The sequence below is a fragment of the Chelonoidis abingdonii genome, chromosome 7 (assembly GCF_003597395.2).
Source record: "Chelonoidis abingdonii isolate Lonesome George chromosome 7, CheloAbing_2.0, whole genome shotgun sequence".
NCBI classification, from domain to species: Eukaryota; Metazoa; Chordata; order Testudines; family Testudinidae; genus Chelonoidis; species Chelonoidis abingdonii.
This window is the reverse complement of record NC_133775.1, coordinates 80,297,406-80,324,189: the sequence shown is the minus strand read 5'-3', so window position 1 is coordinate 80,324,189 and position 26,784 is coordinate 80,297,406. Positions and strand designations below refer to the sequence as shown.

The 26,784-nt window shown below is 39.3% G+C and overlaps 2 protein-coding genes across 3 annotated transcripts in view; one reads left to right on the top strand and one right to left on the bottom strand.

The window, feature by feature from the left end:
• INSYN2B (inhibitory synaptic factor family member 2B) overlaps positions 1 to 18,153 on the bottom strand; it is a 37,687-nt gene extending 19,534 nt beyond the window's left edge. For both annotated transcript variants that reach the window (XM_032803690.2, XM_075068066.1), the window contains exons 1-2: positions 16,718 to 18,153; positions 13,890 to 13,964 (exon numbers count right to left, since the gene is read on the bottom strand). In XM_032803690.2, the coding sequence (XP_032659581.1) occupies positions 13,890 to 13,964; positions 16,718 to 18,084 (1,442 nt within the window). In that variant the 5' untranslated portion in view covers positions 18,085 to 18,153. The remainder of the gene's footprint in view (positions 1 to 13,889; positions 13,965 to 16,717) is intronic.
• DOCK2 (dedicator of cytokinesis 2) overlaps positions 1 to 26,784 on the top strand; it is a 538,858-nt gene that overhangs the window by 243,644 nt on the left and 268,430 nt on the right. The window lies entirely within an intron of this gene.

Sequence of the window (26,784 nt, the reverse complement as noted above, 5' to 3'; positions counted from 1 at the left end):
GGACAGGGGTGGGGTAGTGGTGCGCAGCCCCCCTAAAATTGCATGCAGCTCAGCGTAGAAGCGGCATGTTTTCGGCCCTGACCCGGACCTTCCGTTTGCTGCTTTGGTTTTCTGGTAGGCTTGTCTGAGCTCCTTAACTTTCACTCTGCACTGCACTGAGTCCCTGGTGTGGCCTTTTTCCATCATAGCCTTGGAATTTTTTTCAAATATTTTTTCATTTCGTCTTTTGGAACGGAGTTCTGTTAGCACTGAATCCTCTCTCCCATATAGCGATCAGATCCAGTACCTCCCGTGCAGTCCATGCTGGAGCTCTTTTCGAATTCTCAGGAGACTGCATTGTTACCTGTGCTGATGAGCTCTGCGTGTCACCTGTGCTGATCAGAGCTCCACGCTGGCCAAACAGGAAATGAAATTCAAAAGTTCGCGGGGCTTTTCCTGTCTACCTGGCCAGTGCATCCGAGTTCAGATTGCTGTCCAGAGCGGTCACAGTGGTGCACTGTGGGATACCGCTGGAGGCCAATACCGTGATTTGCGGCCACACTAACCCTAATGATATGGTAATACCGATTTTAGCGCTACTCCTCTCGTCGGGGAGGAGTACAGAAACCGATTTAAAGAGCCCTTTATATCGATATAAAGGGCCTCGTAGTGTGGATGGGTACAGCGCTAAATTGGTTTAACCCTGCTAAAATCAGTTTAAAAGCGTAGTGTAGACCAGGCCTGAGTGGGTTCCTGGAGAGACTATCTCTGGGGGCAAGAGGGTAATTCAGTCTCTATCTAATACTTGACCTCAGTACTCTCAGAGTGCCCATTGGTGTCAGTTGTGAAGTTATTTGTATTGTTGACACCTGTCCCCTGGGAACTAGATTGAAAGCCTCAGATCATTTAACATAGGTGGTTTAATAGTTATCAGAGGTTAACAACTGCTGGTCACTATGGAGCTGGGCTGACTCTGAACTGGCAATGCAGGAGTGAAAGGTTCTTTTTCTCAGTACCAATCAACATAATCACCGCCATCATCAGATTTGGATGGACTTGAGAATAGCTACACATATGGATTCAGGGGACCACTCAAACATATGTAATGGAAACTATTCCACTGACAGTAACTCAATGTATTGCTTTGGGAAGATCCAGGATAGGTGAGGCTCACCAAGGGAAAAGTAGACTAATATGTGAAGCAAGGTTTATTGAGCAGAGGCTCAATATGTCGACAATTGAAAAGGGTTAAGCATGCATATTGTACCTACAGATTACATATAGTGTGCATAGTTTGTACCGAAGAAAGAGATAGGAGTGTTTGTCTCTTTCAGATTTCTGAAAAGGAAAGTTATCCCAGGAGAGTATAATAATTTTGGTCTGCAACTGCTTTGATTGCTTTTCTCTAACCCTTCCCCCTCCCCCATAATGTATACCTCCCTGAGAAGGATATCGGTAAGAGATGCCCACCTTCCAGCTTTTTGTTTCTCTATATGGGAAGCTGTTCAGGCAGGGAGTCTCTCTTACTGTGTGTATAGTTGGGGCACATAGGCACTACTCTAATACAAAGAAGGAAAAACAAGATCCAGCATTCTGCTACTGCCCTCCCTCCTCACTGCAAGAACCTGTAATATAATTACTAAGAGCTTCTTTGTTGCATAAGGTGATCAGGTGAGGATGAGCCTCATAGTTGGCCCTTAGGAAGGAGCTGTACTAAAGAATGCCCAATTTTGCATTCTCATGGCTACAGGTGAAGGTGAAGGGTTACTCTAGTGCTATAGAGCCCAGGAGCCGTGCATAAATTCTTGGGCCCCAGCAACTTCTGAGGCTTTTTTCCCTTTTCTATAAGAGAGGCCTGATAATAGAATTGGGAACCAAAGGGACTCTTCTTAATGTGACAAGATGGGTGAGATAATGTCTTAGTGTGACAGAAATGGCAATTATCTGCAATATCTTTGGGAGATCTTACTATATTCCATTTATGTATCATTGTGGGCCAAGGATTGTATGGAACTCTGTGGGAGCAGGGGTGATTAGCAAATTCACTCAGGACCAGTCCCACCACCTGGAGACACTCACATATAGTTCAGACTGGATTCTCCAGAGGCCAACAGACAAAGAAAAGACTTTTGAATAAATAGTTTGAGTTTAAACTGACTCAGGGCCTTATTTCTCATCCAGAAAACAGACAGGATCTTCTGCCCAAGTTGGGGGGCGGGACTCAGTCCTTCCTGGGAAGGTTTAGAAGGACTTTGGCTTACTGAGGCACCACGAGACTGATGGGTTCTTTATATGGTAAGCTTTTTAGCAGGCATGTAGGTTCTTGTATTGTTTTTAATGTGTTTTCTCTGTTATGCTTTCCTTTAAGAATAAATATACTTGCTTGGAAGGAATGTGTGGTAAATTATGCCTGCAGGCAATCATGCTTTTTACAGCCTCTGGCCTGTCTAGGTAGTCTGGCTTGCTGGGAATATCACGGTGTAAGGAGGGAACTGTTCAGCCTGGAGAAACCCATTTGGGAGGAGGAGAGATGCAGGTCTCTGCCCAAGAGAAGTGACAGTTGAGGAGCTAGGACCCTGGCGTGGGTACATTTGAGGGACCACAGAAGGGGAAAACAAGTGCAGTTACCTTGAACTACAGTGCTTAGACTTCCTCTGTGGCCTTGGGCAAGTTGCATGATTTCTCTGTGCAACTCCTTCCCATGTGCATAGGGGGGTGATATGTTTCTGCTTTGCAGGAGAGTTGTGAGGATTAATGAGTTGTCTGTAAAGCACTTTGAAGCTGATAAATATCAATTTGATTATCAGGAGTCTTAGTACTTCACAACTGAATAAACCAGTGGTTCTCAAACCTTTGTACTGGTGACACTGTTCACATAGCAAGCCTCAGAGTGCGACCCCCTTTTATAACTTAAAAACACTTTTTTTTGTCCATTTAACACCATTTTAAATGCTGGAGGCAATGCGGAGTTTTGGGTGAAGGTTGACAGCTCCTGACCCCCACCCCCCATGTAATTTCCTCATGACCCTCTGAGAGGTCCTGACCCCCAGTTTGAGGACCCCTGAAATAAGCAATTAATATAGCAGTATGCCTGATACACTAAAGAATGAGTTACACACTGCATACAATACTGAATTTGTGTGTGGAATTTATACACTGTTGTGTAATAGAAATGCTTTTCAGAAAACAATGTTATATCAAGAGCACTTGGGGACTTCATAATTTAATTTAAGTGTATATCCATAAACAATTCTAGAAAGTTAGGGCTGTTATAATGCTGTGAAATTAGTCTTCTATCAGATTTCTTGAACTAAAGGCAACCTTTTTAAAATCCTGCTAAGATATTTGTTGAGCCTATTAAAATGTGTTACTAAATACGCCTCACATATCAATGTGCATAGTTGGTGCAAAACAGTGGAATTTTTTAGATCCAATTCATGGCCAATAAATCAAAGGTATTATTGAAAGGATTGTTTTAAATAGATAATATAAACGTTTCTGGGGCAGTTACAGCCCCTGAAACATGCTAGATTTTTTTGACTTGATGGGAAAGGTTTCCCTGAAATATGCTTCTAATTAAGTTTTGTTCATTATTTATGCAGTATAATTTCCATCTGCACCACTCTTCACATTTCTGACTGGCAAGTTCATTGCTTTCCAGAATGCATCTGCATTTTGATTAGCCCTCAGAGAATTGCAGGTTTACTATGGCCATAAATAAACATGACAGAACTTCAAAACCATCATGCCTGTCTTTGCAATACGACTAGGTTTAAATTCTGCTACAGTGGACTAGAGAAGCTTACATGATAATCAGTCCTGAAAACAATTAATAGTTAAAATACATCAGATAACAAAAGATGTAAAAGGAATGTAGTTTGAGAAGTTAATGTTCAATGTAATATTTTTTGTCGGATGCCCTAGTTGTTTGGAGAGGGATGAAGCTGTAGCAGGAATATAGCATAGGTAGAATGGGGGATTCATTCATTGTGCTGCTCTGATTGTATGGCTGCATTTAATTCAGGGGCTGAGCTCATTGGACTGGGTTTGTTTTTCTATGTAATGTTTTAATTGATGTACGAGCACCTGTGGCTATTGGATTAGCCCTTTGCGTCTTGGTGGCAATTGAAATAAATGAATTAAAGAAAAGATACAGAACTTTCATTTTCCTTGTAGTACAATTTGGCATAGAAAACATTAGCATTCTTGAAGATGTGCTGTGCACTGATTATGTAAACTGACCATCATGATAATGCTGATATTTTAATATGCTAATAACTTTAATGATCTGTACTACTTTCAGCCCTCAGCAGGGAAATATTTTGTGCTGTAATGAGTTTTTAACTTCAAGGAAGAGTTGTCTCTTACCAAAATAAAATAAAATAAAATAAATCCTCCAAACCAAAAACAAACCCCTTCACTTTTTGTACTGGTTTTAACAAATTTGCTTTCTTTAAATTTATGGATTAGTAGTCACGCAAAATTTTCAAACTCTGGCATGTTTGTAAATACTGAATTTCATTGATTTGCTCTTTTCCTATACTGTATCTATAGCTCTGCTTCCAAGTATTTATTCCTTTCAAACATAATTCTCTGATTAATGACTAGATCCTCTAGTAGTTTAATCAATGTGCAGCAAGCTAAACTAAAATAACCCTACAATATATTGCGTAGCTTTAAGGGATGTTTACTCCTGTGAATCGAGCAAGTTTTCACAGAAGAAACTTGAAAGTTAATTTTTTCCTGCTAGGATAGGCATTTCATTTGGAGAATTATTAATCTGCTGTTAACTTTGTTTCCTGGATAAAAATAGATTTTGCAAAATAAAACATGGAGGATTGATATTAAAATTGCTTGACTTATGAATGTTAGAGCAAGACTGCTACTACATGTGGTTGAACTGAGCAAACATTAGTAGCTTATTCTGTGCTTCTTGATACGTGATAGTAGTACATACAAAAACCAAACAAACAAAAAGCCCAAACCCACATTTACACTCTCAAGGAAATTCATTTAACATTTTCAGAACTTACTTTGAAATACTATGGCAGTGCAGCCTATTTGTTTATTTTCATTTCATATTTAAAATAAGAGACAGAATACTAATTGTGTTACATAAGGGAGAGAGATACTAAAATATTACATCTCTTATGTGAAGGTTGTGTCTATTTCTTTTAGATAATTGAAATTATTTTATGTTTTGAGTATCTATAAATATGGAGTAAGTACTACACATCGCAGACAGAATACTTAAAGGTGAAGATTCTTGCAGTAAGCAACATTCTCATTAGAAAAAATACATGGCAGTAATTTTATTTTAATGCTTAGATTTTATTAACTCTCAGGGTAATAATTTAAAGTACTGTAGATAATCATCTTACAGGATACACATTCTCTTTAAAAAGGTAGTTATGAAGAAATTCACATTCTGTAACAACTTTGAGCCATAAGACAGTTTTGAAGCATAACACTAGACTTCACAGATATATATAGACAGTTTTATTGTTGTTTTTGTTTTTAAGTCTTAAAGTATTTTCAAAACACATCGAAAATGTATTTTCAAAGGGTCAAATTCACAGCCCAGGTTTTGCCTCATTTTGAGGAGAGGAAAGAGACTAAATTGATAGGTGAATGGAGTAAATTAGTGTTACCCTTGCTAGCCACGAAGTGCCTGTAGTGAAGGTTTCATGTCCTTCCAAAAAAGAGCAGTGCAAAAGGCAAGCATGAAAACACCAATCTTATAGTCTCCTTAGTCTAAATGTACCCTGTCCTCACTTCTCTAATTAAGGCTCATATCAGTACTTTTTCCAGATGTTTAAAGCTAAATCTTTCACCCATAATTTCTTACATTATGCCTGCATTGCAATTAGTCACCCACAGCTGGCCTGTGCCAGCTGACTTGGGCCCATGGGACTCACAGTGGGGAGCTAGTTGCTGTAGATGTTCCAGTTGGCCTGCAGCCCAAGCTCTGGCAATCTCCCACCTTGTCAGATCCTAGAGCCCGGGCACCAACCTGAGCCCAGAAATCTACACTGCAATTAAACAGCCCCTCAGTCCGATTCCAGTGTAGACATACCCACAGTACTCATAAGGCCAAGTCAAAATTATAGCAGTGAGGGGGTGTGCAACGGTTACATATTACTGATTTATTTAATAGTCTGAAGTTGGAATTTAATAAGACATATTATCCATTAGAGAGATTTCAAAAAGCATGTGTTGGCATGTTTTAGTTTGTTGTTCAGTGGCTTAATTAGTTGCAATTAATAATGGAAACTGCAATATAAAATATAAATTAGCAAAATGAAGTTTTTGTTTTTAAGGCTTTTCTGGCATCTCAGAGGACCTACTCTAAATTGCCAGCTGTCAGATAGTTTTTTCTATTTTTGCTTAGTGTGGGTTGCGTTATTACCCGGTAATTTAAATCTGCTTAGCAGTTAGTTTGACTACATTAATCAGCTGATCCTGGGAATGCCCTTGCAACATGACTAAGTATGATCATCCTCATTTTGCAGATGGGAAAACCGAGGCAAAGATAATTTAAATTATTTTGCCTGAGGTCACAGAGTAAGGCAGTAGAACAGCTAAAATTTAGGAGCCACCCCACTAGGACATGTTATATCTGGTGCATGGTAAGAAGGGCTGTTTCATTTGTCCTCTGCAGTACTAATGGCATTGGGTATACAAAGAGTTCTTATCCGCGTGGAAATGGAAGGCTGCTGCCAAGATACAGTTGTTTCCTTTCACTTTTGTATTTGATATTTCGTAAGAAGATCGCTGGTGCCCCCATAGTCTCAAACTTCTGTATACTCTTTTCAAGTTGTTACTTGAACTAGTTATGCTACATTTTCCCTCTGCTTCTTTAATTTCAGATTTCTGTCATTGGGTCTGTGATAAATGAGAGGGGGGATCGCTCCCTTTTGTGGACACCCAGCCAGCCAGTTGGCTATGGAATCCCTCTTGGTGGTTGTTCTCTACATGCTTTACCTGGAAAGGGTTAACAAGCCCACAGGTAAAAGGAAAGGAGTGGGCACCTGACCAAAAGAGCCAATGGGAGGGCTAGAACTTTTTAAAATTGGGGAAAAAAAACTTCCCTTTGTCTATGTGGTGGTGTTCTCTGGACTGGGAGCAGTTATGCAGTGAGAAGCTTTAAGCCAGGTATGAAAAACCCATTGGATCATACCTAAAGATTCCTTATCTAAAACCCCAGAAATGTAAGTAAATTAGGGAATGTCTAGGAAGACACGATTAGGGTTATTTTATTTTTTATTTTTATTGGCCTGTGGATTCCTCTGTGCTAACCCCAGATGCTTTTGTTTTGCTTGTAACCTTTAAGCTGAACCTCAAGAGAGCTATCTTGATATTTAATTTTTGTAATTGTTTCTTTTAAGATGTAGCAAAAAGCCTAAGTTCCAAATGTGTTTCCTTTCTTTTTGCATTTAATAAAATTTACCTTTTTTAAGAACAGGATTGGATTTTTGTGTCCCTAAGAGGTTTGTGCATATGTTGTTTAATTAGCTGGTGGCAACAGCTAATTTCCTTTGTTTTTTCTCAGCTCTTCCTGGAAAAGGGGGATGAAAGGGCTTGAGGTTACCTCACAGGAAGGAATTCTCAAGTATTCCTTCCTGGGTTCTCAAAAGTGGGGGGATGGTTGCATTTGGGTTGTGGTAGCATCTACCCTTCTAAGGTCAGAGAGAAGCTGTGACCTTGGGAGTTTACTAGCAGCCTGGAGTGGCCAGTATTAATTTTTAAAATCCTTGTGGGCCCCCACCTTCCGCACTTGGAGTGCCAGAGTGGAGAATTAGCCTTGACAGGGTCTCTGTGGACTTGCATGTTTCACTGAATCTGCAAGATCCCAGGAGTTGAGAATGCTTGACACTGTGCAGAATTAGACCATCGGGGGAGGAAGTTTGAGCAAAGTCAAAGACCAAGTTGCAATTTCAGTAGAAGTTGAGGCTCTGAGCACCTCTCAAGAGTAGCTCTGTATTATCTATTTTCTCTTAAAACCAAAGATTAATTATCATGGCCTCTCAACATATTTCACCTTTAGGGTTGATTGTGATGGTACAAATAAAGGCAATCTTACTGTGTGGTGGAGATACCTAAGACATGTTACTACTTGCAGGTAATGCAGTCCTAAGGTATCTATTAGAAAACAATTTTGCTGGCGGAAGTTGGTAAGGTACTTTTTTTCATTCAGTATGTTAATTTCTCAGTTGAATACAATGGGACTTTAGCAAGAAGGTGACTGAACAAGATAAGTTTGATCTTGGCTGTTTCATATCAGAGAACACTTTCTGTTAAGATTTGATAAGCAAATTATAAAACTTTCAATCTATTTCGGATTAATGTAAGGCATTTATTTGTTCAGGTAGTTCGTTGGCTTCCTTATTAGCATTTGATGTCACTGAAGTCATAATTTAATTAAAAATAAGGTGATTAAGGAAGGCTTAGCTATATAAGAACTATGGGGGGGAAATAGCAGGTTTCAAATATTCATATTTTCCTAATCATTTGTTTAATTTCAGATTATAAAGTGCACCCAATGCAACAGTCACTGAGCGTACCTACCAAATTAGAAAATGCTTCATAGCATGTTAACAAATATGCGGGGGAGAGAACCCTGTCCATAACATAAATACTCATCCCCTCACCTCATTTATTTAGGGAGAGGACTGGGGAAAGAGAGCTGGTATCTGAAATAGACTTGTATATGGCTTTGGTTTTGGTTATTAGACTTATGGGTCCAGTGTCTTAACCATGTGCCCATCATCCTGCTTTGACTAAGTGTAGGTGAACCCCTTAATATTTGGGGTAAACAGCAACCTCTTCCTTTTATCAAGTTATTTCCCTGTAATTATTCACATCAATTTGATTTTGCCTGATTTGAGCTATAGCTACCCCATACTTTTCTGGTATCTTGACCAGGACCTGGGAAAGCAGAGAGTCTGCACTATTGGGTCCAGCCAAAGTCAGAGATGTGATAGTCACCTGCATATTGAAATTTTAACTTTATCCCTCAGTGACCTTACATCCTTTTTAAGCAAAAGTGACTGAATAGAACCCCCTCCCAAGGTACCACCCATGAGAGAGCTCAACATCATCCATGGACATCTCTCAGAAAGAGAAAAACAAAGCCACTCAGGCAGCTTACCCGCAGGCAAGGTGTGGTCTGTGGTATCAAGATTATACTCAGACAAGAATAAAGGACATTTACCAGAACCTTTTAAAGGCCAATAGAAGATCTACACTGGGGAGGAACTGAGCTGAGGGTCTTAATGGAAGTGAGTTCTTACCTGTAGCCTAGCCTGTGTGTGTGTAATACACACAGTATATCTTCTACTCTTAAACATATTTTTGATACACTCTAGGACATGCAATTCTTACTAAAATATTATGTTTACCTTACTTTGTATAGCCTCCTAAGAATAATTGAGTAATAAGCTTGTAATACTGGTTTGGAGATTGCAACACCTGAATACAGAGACATATAATCAGTCAAATTTCTGCACAGTGTTCAGTGTGAAATTCACCATAGCGATTTATCAGAATGCAGCTGATTGGTTAACTAAGCACAAGGAAGTCTTATCCCTTCTTCATTAGCTTATTAGACCTGTTTACAAGTATATCATATAAGCCATACTATAATTGGACATGTAAAATGACAGTTCTCATCAGTACCATTACTGTTATGTAATGTTGTTTTAATCTTTCCTCTCTTTCATCTAAATAATTGCCTTCCTCTCCTAATTATTTGAACATTGGAATGTAGGTAGCAGGCAGTAGTGTAGTTTTGAATAACAATGAGGAAAAATATAAATAAAACCTCAGTTTCATATGGAGGATTTCAAAGACAAATGTTAATAAATAATCAGCACATTCAGGTTATAGATTGCTGAAAGTTTTGTTAATTATACTCAAAATATGAGAAGAAATTTGTATAGTGGCATTGTATTTTATGCTGAAGAAAGACTAAAAAATGAACAAGATGAATACGTTTTCTTATTTAGAACCAGAAAGCACAGAGTTTGGTGGGAAATGTATGTGGTCAGCTTTCTTTTTTTAAAGGTATATTGTAGGTAATGTGGCAAACTCATCCTGCATGTAACTGTAACATAGGTTTTGTCTACACTGTGGAGCCTGTGCTGGCATAGCTATGTTGGCATAGACCTCCTAATTGATACACCGCCTACCATGACAGAAGGAGTTTTTCTGTCAGTGTAAGAACACAATCTCTCTGAACAACATGAGCTACATCGACAGACGCCTACTTCGGTCAACATAGCTGCATTTACACTGGCTGGCTGTTTTTTCCACACCCCTGGCACAGCTATGTTGACATGACTTAAGTGTAGACAAACAGAAACCAGGATAGATTGAAACAAGGACCTGACATGCTTATAACTGAGTTGGTATCTAGGTCACTGACTTTACAAAGTATCATCTTCCCAAAGTTTTGTTTCCCTAGAGACCTTTAGATAATGTAGGCTGTATAATGTGTACCATGTGACTAATAATTCTTATGCCTATTGTTGCCTCTTGGTGCACAGAGGGATCACATATATTGCTCCATGTGCATGCCAGTGAGAGATCTTACTCAATGCCTTAGAGTTACCACCTCAGAGGACAGAATTATACGAACCACATGACTAATCAGGCAGCCAGAGAACCTTTTTGAGTTGGGAGGTAAGGTATGTGAACAAGTCCTTTGAACTCTACATTCCACACAACTGGGGTATAAAGACCTTGTTCCCTCAGTTTCTTTCTGTCCAAGTGGTTATGGGCTCAACCTGCCTTTTTCTCCAATACATTACTTTTACGTGAAGAGTTATGAATAGCTCAAAAGTAGCTTTCAATAGTTAAAGACAGTATAGACACGAATCGTAGTTCACTTTCTTTTTGCAGTATATGGCTGATTTGTTGACATTTTACTGTTTTGGGGATCTACTTGGGCTTTATAAACAAGATGAGAGATCTGTCTAGGAAAACATGATTGAAGCCCATTGGTGGGCTGTTCATTGAGTGGGCGTGACAGGTATTTTTTGTGACTTAGCAAATGGGAGAGTGTGTTTTGGGCCCATTGCGCTATGATGGGTGTGTTAGATATGTGTGTGAAGCTTAGAGTAAGGCCACTATGGTCTGTAAAGAAATGGAGATAAGAAAAACATCCCAAAATTTTGGGGAGAAAGGAAAAATATCATCTCATATTGACAAATTATTTGAATCTTTCCTTACATCTTCCAACACCCAGTCCTCAGTTGATTAAACCTTTTTCTGTCATCTCAGCTGCTGAAACCCATTGCCAAACTTGCACTTCACAATAAAACCCACACCCCAGGAGCAACCTACCCTTGTCAATGACAAAAGCCACTATCTTTAAAACTGCCAAATAATTCCAGGCATCTTGCAGCATGACATTTCTGAAATGGTAGATAATAACTGAAAAAAACAAACAAAACCAGAATTTTATCCAATTAAATATACAAATAATAACACAAACTACACCAGACTGCCTTTCATTTCAGTTCCTATTGAAGTTAAAAAAAATAACGAAAGAACACCCTCCCAAGAAATCCCAAACCTCTGGTTTTGAACACACATGCTCTCTCCAATTTCCCCCCACCCCAGCAATTTCACACAAAAACTGCAACCCTTGTCAAATTCTATACTGATATACCAAAGAAATCACAATATTTGGTGCATTATTTAAATTCCACCTATCACTTTAGAACTAGGAGCCTAGTCATTGGATACACATTGTAGTCACACTGTCCGAGTTTGATAGGCATGTTTAATGCTAATCTTGCTGCACTAAGGGAGTTCATTTTGCATTCCACCCTGGCTGTTCTAGCTGCCTTTTTGCAATCATTGACTTGCTCCTGCAAGCCTCCCCTCCTCCTGGCTCCACTTCTCTTTCTGCATAGAATCTCACCAATTTCTTCCAAGAGAAAATTGGCAAAATATGTGACCTTCCCCCCACTTCCTAGCCAAAGGTCAGATCCAATACCATATCCTCATCTTCCTTGACCTGTCAGCTGTGTTCGGCACCATAGATTGTTCCCTGGCTTGAAATCTTGTTTACCCTTTGCCTCTGTGATTGACCTCTCCTGGTTCTCCTCTTATCTCTCTAATTGCTCCTTCAGCCTTTCCCTTAGAAGATCCTCATCATCCCCCAAAACTTTTTGTGTGTGTTCCACAGGGCTCTGTCCTTAGTTCCCTTTCTCCCTCTACATCTTCTCTGTGGATAATCTCATCTGTATGCTAATTCAACTACTATCTCTGTGCTGAGGACTGACAGATCTACTTCTCTGTTCCAGACCTGTCTCTGTGATAGAACTAAAAACTTTGTCTGCCTCCTTGCCATCTCCTCATGAATTTCTAGCTGTCAGCTCAAGTCTAACAGAGCTAAAACAGAGCTCTTCTCTCCCCCTCCCTCTACCTCCTTTCTCAGCCACCATAGACAACACAATCACCCTGCCTGTCACTCAGGCCCATAATCTGGGTGTCATCTTTGATTTGGACCTCTCTGTAGGTCCTCACATCCAAGCTATTTCTAAGTCTTGCCAACTCCTTCTGCATAATGTCTCTAAGACAACGCCTTTCCTATCCATCCACACAGCTAAAACTGTCGTGCAGACTCTCTATTATTGCAATATCTTTTTGTCTAGCCTAGACAAATGCAATCTTCCCCCAGTCATATCCATTAAGTATAGTGTTGAAAAGATAATTCCCTCAGACTGTCATTTTGACCATGTCCCCCGCTTCTTTGCTGGTTCCCCATTCTCTGTTGAATCAAACATAAGCTGCTTGCCTTCTCTTTCAAGGGACTTCATTACCCATCTTCTCTCATTCACTATTGAGATGACTGCTCCCATCTTTGATCAGCCAATGATGGCAGCCTTCATAGTCCACTTGTTAATTTTTCAAACAAGTGTCTTTTTGAATTCTCCCAAGCTGCACCTGATGCTTGGAAGGAGCTCCTCATAAACTTCTGTAAAAGTACCTAGTTATTTTCCTTCGGATTCCTTCTTAAAACTCTTCTTTGCTGTGATGCCTACAAAAACAACTTGACAGCGGTTAGGCAGCTGCTGTGCTGATTGCACTGTCTATTGTGATGACCGATATTGTCGCATTGTTTCTCTGTACTCTGCCACATATCTGTCTGTACTCATCTGTTGTCTCTTTTCTTAGACTTAGCTCTTTGGGTCATGAGGTATCTTTTTTGTACCGTGTTCATACAATACCTAACACAATGGGGTCCTGGCCCATAACTATGACTCCTAAGTGCTATGGTAATACACATATATAAATAATGTGTCTTCAGTTCCCAGGCACCGAGAGAGGTTCCCACTCTGTTGGTGGGATACCTTTTATGACCCTGCATGTTTTATTCATGCACATGTATAGCTTCCAGAACACACTGCAAAGTTACTTGGCTGTAGCAATTTTAGCTAAATGAAATGGCAGTCTCACTAAGAAAATTGTTTCTTGAATTGGAATATGAGCTCACTTGTGTTCTGTGTTTGTTTGTCTACTTTTTACGTGAACTGCAGCTATAACTAACTTGAGTCTGGAGGAGGATTGATTCTTCACCTTTTCTGAGATCTAACTTCATTACAGAAATACCCAAAGGAAATACCAATCACCGGAGACTGCTTCAAATAATTTCAAAGCATGCTAGTGAAAACGTGGCAATATCATGTCAATGTACGTTTCTAGTTTAATTTTCTTAAAAATGCCAAACCTTTTGAAATAAGGCAAGTCTTGAGAACTTTCTTTCTATGCCTTAAAAGAAAACAAAATAACTTTCCACTCTTTATTCATCATTTACAACAGTAGAACTATAGGTGCAAGGGAAATTGTATTGTACCCTGATGAGATCTATGCATACTATACCAAGTAGCAGGTGGTACCTGTAAATGATACATGCAGTGTTCTGGCAAGTGCTGCAGTTGTTGAGGTCTTGGCCAGTGCGGTAGAAGTTGCGCCTGCAATAGACAATAGCTGCTGTAATTTATATAAAAATGTTGTGAACTGAAAAGTTAGAACTCATAATAAACCTAACCCCTCTTTACAGGCATTTTAAGTATCCTAATCACAAATTTAACACTGAAATTTGTTGCTAAGAATCTGGTATAAAATCAACCAAAGCACATACATTTATCATCCTGAACCTCTGCCCTTAAACTCATTTAAACTATGGTGCCGATATTGTGTTCAGGGGATTCTCTGGAAAGCAGGTGATTTTGCACAGCTATCTCTTATAAGAATATCTTTACAAGAACACTTAAATTATAAGAACACTTTTTGATTGGAACACATTTGAACCATTTGCCATGCTTCTGTACATCAAAATATAATCCTTTTTTTTTCTTTGCTTTCTACTTTTCCATTCTTTTATTTTCTTTTATCCTTTCCTTTGAACAGAAAAGCAAGGTAGCTAAACATTCTCATTGAATAGTGCCACAAACGCAGACTGACATCAGTGGCTGTGTCAAAAAGCAAGTTATTTTGTGGTTTATCCTATTTCAGCCTGTACCTGCTAGACTGTTCTTTGTTTATTTGAAAATTAATTTAAGAAAACAAACACTTCTCTTTGTAGCTACTATGAAAGTTGACAAAACGAACAAGCTGACCAGGCAGGTTGCAGAATTGCTGTCACTGGAGATATTCAAGGCTAGGCTTGACAGTCATCTGTCAAGAATGAGTTGGGGACAACTGCAGTAATTTAGTCATGTTGTAGAGGTATGTACTGGGTGGTTCCTTCCATCCCAGGTGTCCAATCCAGGTTTATCTGCATAAAAAGTGTATGATTATGCCCAAAATGATTTTCTGATTGCTTTTCTGAGAACTAACTTCAGTCTGTTCTTTTCAATAGCGGTAGTGATGCTACTCACAAAAGCAATGGGGATAATTATTACACAGTTTTACTACCATAGTCAACACAGTCACCAAATCATTCTAGAAAGATAGATTGAAGCCTGTCACTGAGGCTGAAACAGAGCCAGTTGAGGAGTTTTGCAGTAATTCAGTTTCCAACAATAAAAATGAAGAACAAATGTTGCAGAATGGTCTGCATTTCACTTTACAATGCAACACCCTTCTGGAATACTCAGATACATAAGCATCAACAATGCTTTTGTCAAGTGAGGGCAGACTCTATTTTTGTTGTGTTTGTTGGGGAAGATATCTTCCTCCTCAGAGGTTCCAGAAAATTAGCAGAACTACTCCATGAATGTTTCACCACTACATGCCCTGAGCTATCTCCACAGCCCTAGAATGATCTCTTTGGCAGTAGGTCATCCAGTTACAACATGTGCCTCTCTTGTTCACTCACTGCATCTTTCTGTAAAGACTCAGGCCCCCAAATCATGAGCCCAGGCCCTGCCCATCTTCTTTTGCACTAGACCCGTGCTGTTCCTGCTGCCTGAGGACCTTCTGCAAATGTGAAAGGAAGTGCCAGTGATAAGGATTAAATACTACTAATGTATATGGCCTGAGTTAAAAAATGTGCAATTATCTTATTTGCATTTTGTTATTGGTAATTATGAAAGCAAAATATGTGTGCAGTTAAATAAGTTTTCCAAGTGCTATTGCATGTAGCTTTTTTTAAAAAAGACATCCTTAACGTTCTTTTAAATGCACAAAGGATTGACTAATTATGTGCAACATATTCTTAAAAGCTAGAAACCATCTCTAACTATTGTGTTAGTTTCAAAAAGAGTTCTGAAATGTATTCTCAGCAAATATGCTCCAAGTCTGAGCGAGTAGTTTAAACTTGGTGACATTCTGAACTCTGTAAAACGGTATATAATGTCTCGCATATGTTAGTTTGATATTTTTAATAGTAAGGTGCCTGATCCTGCCACTGTTACTCATGTGTTGCAGTTGCAGACTTGTCCCATTGAAGTCTGAAATCTAATGCACAATTTGCATTCCTAAATCACATGAGTAATGGTTGCAAGACAGAGCCGGTGGCTGGACTGATAACATATAAAGCATTAATATGGATCATGGACTTTTACTTTCTATATTGGTAATAACAAAAGGGAAAGCAATAATTCTAAAACTTCTGCTGCCATTTCTTCCAATATGTTCTAGTTAATGATTTTAATGTTGTGTGTATATAGTACGTACATGGGTCCAAATTTGCAGCCAGAGAGAATGAAGGTCCAGCTAACCTGCAGAATGTTTACAGCACAGGTGATGGAAGTGCAAACTTCTTCACACTGCCCTGACAGTGTGCCTTATTTCTGTTCTTAAGACTCCACCCTAAGCAGTGAAAGGGGCGCTCAGTGTCCATGTTTTTTCATATGTCTTGTCAATTAGTGCTGCCTGTAACCATGCTCTTTTCTTTTTTGTTTTTGTTTTTGTTTGTTGTCACATAGCAACTTGCCCCCTTGTAACTGGATTGAAACCACGAACTCATAGGCCACATGATGTCTACTTTCTGACACCATGGATCTGAACCAAAATATGATGGTGGACAACATAGATAAGCCCTAACTGAGCCGATGTTTTGTAAGCTCGATGCTCATTAATGCCAAAATGTAAAGACATTTGCTTGCTCTGTAGTGGCTCCAGTCTATAAAACAGAGAGAATATAATTTTGCAAACATAATTTTAAATATTTCAAAGGAAGATTTTCAGTAACAAAGATTAAAAGAAAGTAAACAGCCATGTCTGACTTTTTGATAAATTACTTAACATAATAGTTTTTTGATATTAAAGTACACCATACCCTTCACTGAGGGCTCTGGCTTTTTCCAGGTCTTGAATTACATTCAAAAGGACTTTAATCTTCTCCTGGTTTGAGTGCAAAGATTCCTCTATGGACTGCAGCCTGCCTTGTAGGGCACATAGTTCGCCATGTGCCAAGTGAATTTGATTAATGTCTCTAATCTGTTTGTTGGTTTCTGGTTTAATTTCATTCCCTGGAAGAGGGGACTTTATGTGAAAATCTTCTAAATAATTGCTATACTCTGGAACAGATGATCGTGCAGAAGTTTTATCCATTTCAATGTGACATGAGGGAATAGATTTTGACTCATTACTGTTGGTCAATGACGTTATTCCATGATTATCATTAGTCAGCACCATGCAGTCAGAATCTGTTTCAGGCTCTGTTAGCTGTTGATGATCTCTGAGAAAGCAGTGTGATGAACTCTGATTCGACAGAGGTGATAATAGAGTGTTTTCATTAGTGCTAGTGTCTTTAGTGGATTCAGATAACTCCAAAACACCTTTTTCTTCACAAGAGTCATAATGTGGATTAATTTCATTGCAGTTCCTGATATTGTTTAAGCAGGCAGGAGATTTTCCTGATTTGGATGGCAGTGTACAGTTTTCATTGGATTGGCTCATAGTAGTAGGAGAAGGTACCGAATCATTTAAATCCATGGACATGTCCGAAACACAAACGGAAGCGCTATTGTCCTTTGGAGAAGTCAGATGTATGTATTCAGGCACCTGTGTATAAACAGTTGCCTTTTCCAGTATTGCGGAAGTATCTGAGTCTGAGTGGATAGGCCCATTGCTTTGTGCTTTACACTCTCTTTGAAATAACTGATTGGATGTCTTGGCTCTTCTAGATCCATCTTCCAAATGTTTAGTTATTCTTAAGTAAGAGAGGTCCAAAGACATGTCTTGTTCAGAAAGATTGCCATTGACTTGGACAGAGCTTTCAGGCTCAGTTGGCATTTCCATTAAAAACTGACTTGTCAGTTTTTTCTTTTTAAAAACTGGAAAATGCTTCCTAAGGCTGGGAGAAGTTTGAATAGCAATATTCCGATGCCCCTTCTGAGACTTTGGGAAAGAGAGAGAATGGTGTGGGTTATGGTGCCTAGATATTTGTGCCTTTCCAATCATGAGCGTTGTGTCTTTGGCAGGTTTAGTGTCCATTTCAGTGACACCAATTGGCTTCTTGTTTGTACCATCATCTTTGAATCGGACTTGCTGAGATTTGCTCCTGCGGTGGTGTGGCTGCCTCATAAAATCAACTGAATCCAGGCTATTCCGTTTGAGTAATACAGGGCGCATTTTCTTGTTTTGCTGGGCCATTGAATCACAGTTTGAGACCTGCAAGTAATAAGTTTCTCTCCGACCCATTTCATTAGGTCATTCTAACAGTATCTGGTAGTTATGCCCCAGATGCAAATGAAGACTTTAACTATTGATTAGGAAACTAATTCTTTTCATTCTGTTGGTTTTTATTTATATTTCTAGGTAATTTATTCTGTTTTGAGAGATTCTTTCAATTTTTTCCCCACATTTACCAATATTATTTTATTACAGAGAAAATTACTAGTTAGACCAATCACCAAGATAAACTAAATAATTTAAATATCCAATCAAAAGAGAGCTTTAATTGAGAGAGAATTTGGAATTCTTAACGTTTACATTCTGAATCTAATCTTGGTTTCTCTTACAACAAAAATATAAATGACAGTAGTCAAGGTATGTTAACTGTTAACTATTGCAAAGATAAACTAGTCAACCACCTTTTCTAATGCCTACTTAGGTAATAGTTAACCCTCTTCAAGATATTCGAGTTTTGAATTGTGGACCACTTAAATATTTCTTATTTGCATAGAATGTAAATAACATGCATAATAACTGTCTTGGGCAATTGCTTTCCTGATGCATATCTTTGCTGTAGGAATATACTCATTAATGTCAAGCAGAAATTCTTCCTGCAGTAGTGGTGTTTTTTCTTCTTGTCCCATCTTTTTACTTTAGCAGCTGAAACTAATCTCCTTGAATAGCCAAACAAAGCTAGTGTCTCGTGACCAAGCAAATGTATAGCATCAAACAGGATTCAGTAATTGATGTATTGTCCTTGGTCTAATTCATGCAAGTACAAGACTGAGCATATCTAAAGGACTGTATCATTCAGATGAGATCTGTAAACGCTTTGGCCCCAGGAGAGTGGTCCAGACCAGATAGTCAGCATTTGCAGAATAGCAGACAAGTGTTTTCTGAAAATAAAAAGACAACAGTTGCAATTGAACACTGTAGAATACCATTGAAAAGTCTATTGAATTCTATTATTTCTTCCTGCTGTCTCTAAATATTTTTCATCTGCAGTACTCATGTGAACATTTTAGTGGGATGTCTTAAATGGGAAACTGAAAGATGACATTTCAACATTGTGAAACACATAGATATTTATCTACTGTGAAATATCTGAACACAACCAAATGTATTTACAGAATATTTCTTCAATAAAACAGTTTTATTTCCTTTGGTGGTGTGATCAGGATTGCACATTTCTGCTAGGTATGGATCTGAACCTGAAATTGCAGATATAGACCTCCAAAGACTTTGGAGAAATCCAGTTCTGGATCTGAAATTGGCTGCTTGAGCTCATTATGTTTGCAATGGCCGGAAGCTGGAAAAAGCACATGAAAGCTCGTCAACTTAGAGCAAGTTAGGGTTCAAATCTAATTCTGGAACTCTATTTTGCAACTCAGGTGCATTCTAAAATATAGTTGTGTGCATATGTATTTAGCCTGGGATCCACGAGAGAGGGTGATAGTGGATCAAGTTAAATGTTGCAAGGGGAGCCTTTTGTAGGCTTGTGAAATTTCTCTCCTGTGAAGTATACAATGGTTTGTATTTATGAATAAAGTATGCCTCTTATACACATAAGCCTCTCTTCCAAGAAATTTGCTTACGTCTGTCTGTTCTATTAAACTACATTTTATCACTTTTCTTTCCAGTCTCATAAAATACATATAAACATTTTGATTATACAGTAAGCCTTACCTTGCTGAAAAATTGTTAGGACAATAGTGCAATCATAAGCAGAAAACAATGTATCTGTTATAAATAGAGATATCAGTTTAGTATGCACAGAAGTATTATAACCTTGGGAAAAACCCTTTTTCTGCAGTCATGAAATAAATTGCCAGCTATTATCAAAAACGTTTACTTCACACTATTAACCCTTTCTCAGCAGGGCCGGCTCTAGCCATTTCGCTGCCCCAAGCACGGCGGAACACCGCAGGGGGCGCTCTGCCGCTTGCCGGTCCCACGGCTCCAGTGAACCTCCTGCAGGCGTTCCTGCAGAAGGTCCACTGGTCCTGCGGCTCCAGTGGTCCTCCTGCAGGCGTGCCTGCGGATGCTCCACCGGAGCCGCGGGACTAGCGGACCCTCCGCAGGGATGCCTGCAGGAGGTCCACCGGAGCCGCCTGCCGCCCTCCCGACAACCAGCAGAGTGCCCCCCACGGCATGACGCCCCAAGCACGCGCTTGGCGCACTGGGGCCTGAAGCTGGCCCTGTTTCTCAGCTACACTTTGACCACTGGGCTATGGTATCTGCCTGGAATCCACAACATTCCAAGCTTGGCAGAAAATTTACCACAGCCACTATATTAGTTGTGACAAGAATTTATCACAAAAATAACATTTTCCTTTTCTTTCCCCCACAGTATTCAGATTGAGATGAAACAAGTAATGAATGTTACAAAACTGAAGGCCAGGCTTGGCTTTTGTCAGTTCTAGATCAATGATGGTTTTAAAATTAGCTTTCACTCAAGCTGCCAGGGCTGAATCTATTTGCTTTGCAGATTGTTCATGATAAAACTACGGAAAAAACAGTTCTGGACACATTAAGGGAGAGCTGTTCTGAACCTTTATTTTGGAATTTAATATGTCAAACCACATTGGGCTAGTACTTTCTGTTCAAATTGTCAAAATACTCATGTTCGTTGTAGAAAAGCCATTTGAAAACAATTAAAATAGAATGCTACTGTTAATGTTTTGGTAAAGGAAATTTAAGCTCTGTTAAAATGGATTACATTTTAAAATGTCATCTTTATAAGCACTTACCAGGCTAAACCTATTTGAATGTGAGCCATGATTCCTGGGTTCTGTTAACAAGCCAATAGAAGATCTAATAAGTTAATTCCTATGGTCCTTCAGGGGCTAATTTTTAAAAGGGCTGGAGCTCAGTCTCCCTTTTGTGGACACAGTCTTCACTCTCAAACTGAGGGCAAAGATCAGAATACTTGAGCTATCTGATTTATGCCTATAATCAGGTGGTTTGACAAGAAAATGTCTGGAATACAGGTACAAATTCTGCGACTGTGAATTATACTTGAAAACAGGAGAGCTCTCCATCTTCACCATTCATATTCTGTGTCTGAGCTTCCCCATCTATAAAATGGGGAAAATGAATACTTATATAAAACTGTGAGGTCAAATGTTTGTAAAATAAGAAAATAACATAAGAATGGCCAAATGGGGTCAAACTAATGGTCCATCTAGTCCAGTGTCCTTCTTCCAACAGCGGATGGTGTCAGATGCTTCAGAGGGGGTGAACAGAACAGGGCAATTTATCTAGTGTTATATCCCCTGTCATCCAGTCCCAGCTTTCAGCAGTCAAATATTTAGGGACACCCAGAGCATGTGGCTGCATCCCTGATTATTGGCTAATAGCCATTGATGAACCTATTCTCCATTAACTTATCAAATTCTTTTTTGAACCCAGTTTACTCCTTGGTAAATTCTGCACCATTGCATGTGTGCATATTTTTAATTTTTTATGCAGAAAAAAGCTTCTACAGAAAAGTTGCTGCAGTTCCACCTTTTGCTCACCAGAGGGTGCTGTGGCAATAGAAAACAGCAGCAGCTCCCAGTGAGCTAGGGAAGAGAAAGAGCCTGCCTTCTTCACAGCACCTGTAGGGCCAGGTCAGGAGACAGAGACTATGGGGAGACAGACAGTGTGGAGCATTGGGGGAGTCACAGATGGGCTCATAAGGGCTAGTGGGGGAGGACAGACCGGGGCAGGGGCTAAATGGGAGTGGAGGCACAGGCCACAGAGAGGAGGGAGGTGCAGGGCCACATGGTGATGGGAAAGGGGTGCAGGGCAACATAGGGATGGGAGAGTGGCTGAGTGGGGGCACAGAGACCCCTTTTCCCACCCATATCCAACAACCCTCGGTTCACATCGAGGTTCCTTCCCAGCAATTATTTCCCTCTCCTTCAGCTCCTCCATTACCCCAGATTCTCCCCAGCCTTTGCACTGCTTCGGGGGTGGCGTGGGGGGGATATAGTTCTGTATTGTAGTTTAAATTAATTATTACTCAGAATTCTGTATTAATATGCCTAATAAGGAATCTATTAATCAAAAAACATTTTCTGAATCTTTTTTGTTGTCTGTATTGTGTATTGTTACAGACAGACTTGCTGGCAGGTGTTTTGAAATAAATGACCAAAACTAATTGAAACCGCTGTGATTATATTGTGTTATTTTGACAAATAAAAGTATATAAATTTTGAAGAATTTGAAAATATTGTGAGCAGAATTTTTAATTTTTTGTTGGAGAATTTTTAATTTTTTTGCACAGAATTCCCCCAGGTATACCAGTTATACAGTTAGTCTTCACAACAGCTTCTGGAATCAGGTTCCTCGGGCTGCTTGTAGATTGTGTGAAGAAGTATTTGTTTCTGTTTACTGTCTATTAATTTTATTGGGTGACTCCTGGGTCAGATTCTTTGAGATCAGTAGAGAAAAGTACTATAGAAATGAAGGATATTATTAAAGTCAGTTGCAGTTTTAAAATGGTGTTTCTTCTATTTGAGCTAAGCGTGTATGTGTTCATCTTGCAGAATAATATTCCAGATTACAGAAATAGAATTTGATGCATTTGTAGTTTTATGACACCATATGACAGAAGATAATATATGATCTAATATTAAAAGGGAGGTGTGGCAACCTTACTCCAATGATCATGCTGCTGTAGAGATTGTCTCAACCTTAGCTATTTTGACATTCTGTTTAACAGTTATGATGTACTTGCATAAATATAATGACTTCTTGACATCGGTGTGAGATCTCACTCTCAAAAGTAAGCTGGTGTAGAGCACATGTGTGAATACACATGCCATGTGGTGGTGGTGTCATGTGATCAAATAAATTTATCACACGCCTTTGGTCATATATTTATCTCCACCCTCTCTCTTCTGAATTTTCCAGTCTTTTATGTGGCTTTTGATAGCTACCCATTTCCCCTCCTCCTCCCACCCCCACCCCAAAATGACCTGCAAGAGAAATGTTTCCTTCTTACTCCTAAATGTGAATCCCTACCCAAAAAACCCCAACCAAATGAAGGAAAATACATTGGCCCAAGGCCTGAGATGTGCAGTAAACAATCCTGAATCAGTGACCAGTTTAAAATCCAAACAACCTAAACTTTAAACTGAGCTTTAAATTTTTATTCTGTTAAAATATGGCAGATACAGACTACATGATGGTATGCTGTGTTACAGTCTGCTAAAGCCGGAAGTAATCTATTACTTCAGGATAAGGAATAAAGGCGTATATAGTATAAACTATAGAACCTGGGGCTAGCCAGCTTTACTCGTGAAAAATTAAATGAAATATTTAATAATCCTAATTGTTCAAGTTCTTGTTCTTATGTCTCATGTGAGGTGAGACCTTTAGCTGTGTCTCCTAAGAACATGATGGAGTTGGATTGGAGTTCCATCTGCTGACTCCTTAACATGACTCCTGTCTCACCTAAGTACTGCCCATGCTTAATGTTTAGCTTTTGAGAACTGATGAGAGAGTGCAATGGGGTGTGTCACAGGATGCAAGGGATACTATTTGGTCCTTGGTGATCAAAAGGTTAACTTGAGTGAAACTTGTCTCTCCTAGGAGAGAGGCTTTAAGAGTAGTTGCTGAGACAGGGGGAAGAAATACATTTGGGAAAGTCATTCCCCACCATAGCTCACAAAGGAAGGTTTAACTTTTGAGGGCAAAATACCTTGCTGGTTGTCCTTTTTATTCCCTGCTGACTCTCTCCACCAATTTAGTATATTTCTCAGCTATTGGGTGCCGTCGGATGATAGATACAGGAAAGCCGGCTGCCTGATGTGCCCCGCTAGTGCAGACATGTACACTCTGATGTTAATTTTTGCTAATGTAATTTTAGGCTTTCATTCTGTATAGATCATAACAAAAATGAAAAAAAAATTAGTAAGAGTTTTATATAACATTACTGGAACGGGTTACCTAGGGAGGTGGTGGAATCTCCATCTTTAGAGGTTTGTAAGGTCAGGCTTGACAAAGCCCTGGCTGGGATGATTTAGTTGGGGATTCGTCCTGCTTTGGCAGGGGGTTAGATTAGATGACCTCCTGAGGTCCCTTTCAACCCTGATATTCTATGATTCTACTTCACTGCAGGGGGAAAAAATAAAAACTCTGTTCCATAAGGCCAACATCAGAGAAAAAAAGGTTGCATTAGTTCTAAATTTCTTTGTGTTATGGTAGCATCTAGAAGCTTGCATCATGGCCCCTTTGTGCACTATACCCACACTCTCACAATGCATACACTCTTATGTACATGCACACATGTATATACACATATACACATGCTTGGGTACACACATGCACCAAATCTCTGCTGCAGTAAAGGTAAAACTATAATGTCCAGCTTTGAAATCTCCAATCTTTCACCAGTTAATGATTTTATTTATTTCAGTTCTTGTGCATAAATAATCTTTAGTTGCACATACACGCCAAATCTTGCAGTAGCATTACCAATTCCTGTCCCAGCTGCTATGCTTGCAAGCAGTTGGGCTGTTTTAAAGTTATTCTTTTACAAAAAACATTGAAATGGGAGCAGTAAAGATGGAGCTTTTTAAGTTGTCAGCAGAGCACAGCTCTTGTGCTAGAGGAGAAAGCTATGTCAGATGGCAGTTATTCACACTGAGTTGTACCTGAGAAGCCACATGATGTGGGTACTGTTTAATCTAGCTCTGAATGATCTAATGCCTTTGTAATATTTGGGCCTTGTTACATTATTTATAATAATCAGAGTTATGAAGTAAATGAGAGTTTTGCTTATGTAAAGAGCACAAATTTGGGTCCTAACCTGTAGTAGAAAATTATTTATTTTAAAAATCTTTCTTTCTCATTGTTTTATCTTCCCTGTACTGTCTTTCCTTTTCTCCCACCTCCATAATGGATGGAGTTGCCATCTGTTATGTACAGAAATGGTATAGTGATAAAGCTGTGGCAATGTCATACATTCCTTATTCTGGTTTTATATACAGAGAGGCTCAAGACGCAAATGAGATCCTGATCTGGATTTTGACCTTCCCAAAATTCAGAAGGTGTTTGAATCTAAGCTTAAAAGCTAGTTTAACACTGCCAGAAGTTGTCCATCAAAACATTATTCTGGACAAGCATGGTCCAAACCGAAGTGCATACTATCTCTTCTTCCCAGTAATATCGCAAGATTTTGATGGTTTTGCACTATATATCACGTGCTGAATGGAACATAATTCATTCTCATTGGCTATTTTGTAGAAGTGTGCTATTTGTACCAAATTAAACCAGATCACGCATAACAAAATCCATACGGCCACTTTTACATTTTAATCTTTTAATAACAATAATGACTTTGGTGTAAGGCATTTTCTGGGGATTAATGACTGCCAAGGGTTTAATGACCTTCTAACTTGCCTCAGGCCATCAGCTCTCCTCTTCTCCCTCATTTCCTGGCCAGCCATTCATTAATCCTCAGGAAATGCCTTGTGCTTCAATTGTTATTGCTTAATTAGCACAGTGGCTCTGTTCCAGTGTCTTCATGCAGTAGTCACTGAAGCAAATGGCCAGTTTGGCTAATGGTTATTGTTAATCTCTGTATTAATAACAGCTGTTTATTTCATACTCTCCTTGTCATTGAATATAGAAATCTCATTTCCATATTTTATTTTTAATCAGCATGTTTTACAGTTGTTCATGTTCATAACCTACCTTCTATCATTTTGGAGTGCTGACGAATATTTCTTCAAGTTAAATGCTCAGTAATTCACAAGAATTCCCTATTTGCAATGTGCAGAGATTTGTCTTGTGTTTGATTCTGTTTTAAGGGAACCTGTACTAGTTATTGGATGCAGTTATAGGGAATAGGAGTCCTTTTTGTTTCTGTACTTATCAATATTGAACTTTGTGTCCTGTATATCCATGTGAAACTGAGAGTGTAAGTGGTGCAGTTTATTCTTGTTTAATTCACCAATGCACGTAGTTTCTGTGTATCTAAGATCATGTTTTATAATGTATGTTGTCATGACTACAGGGCTTGCTGTACCTCTGATCCTTGTTCTGGTCTCTCTGAGGCCTTTCAGAGGGCAAAATAGCGCCTTGGATTGTGATTTCTCTGCAGGTTAGGGGGAATTTGGCGCTGGAAGTTCTTGACTTGGAGAGTCTGTGATGAACAGTATACAATGATCAGGCAGTCTCCAAGCAAAGCATTGTTTTAATACCACAGTAGGAGCAGAGCAGAACATGTGAGAGAGGGGAAAAAATAAAAAAAAAAAGATTTTTAAAACCACAATAGGCAGATCCCTCTACTCCGGAGGAGAAATTACCAAAGTGTGGTATGTGACCTTCTTGGAAGTAGTTTCTTCTTTCCCTTTAAGGGCAGTGGGGCCTGAGGCCAGTGAACCTCTGTTCAATGACAATAGACCCTTTAAAGCAGTGGTTCTCAACCTTTCCAGACTCCTGTAGCCCTAATGCCCTGCTTTCCACCCCCTAATGCCAGCTCTGCACTTGCAAGCCCCTTAAACCCATCCCACAACCCCCAGGTTGGGAAGCATTGACATAAAAGTAAATGGCTCTAGCATCGTCCCTTAAGTGGTGATGGATGAGCAGCTATCTGAAGCCATTGTTCTCTTTCATGTCTGCATCTATATAGACGAGGTAGGGAAGGTATTATCTTTTAATGGACAAACTTCTGTTGGTGAGACAGACAAGCTTTCAAGTTTACACAGAGCTCTTCTTCAGGTCTGGGAAAGA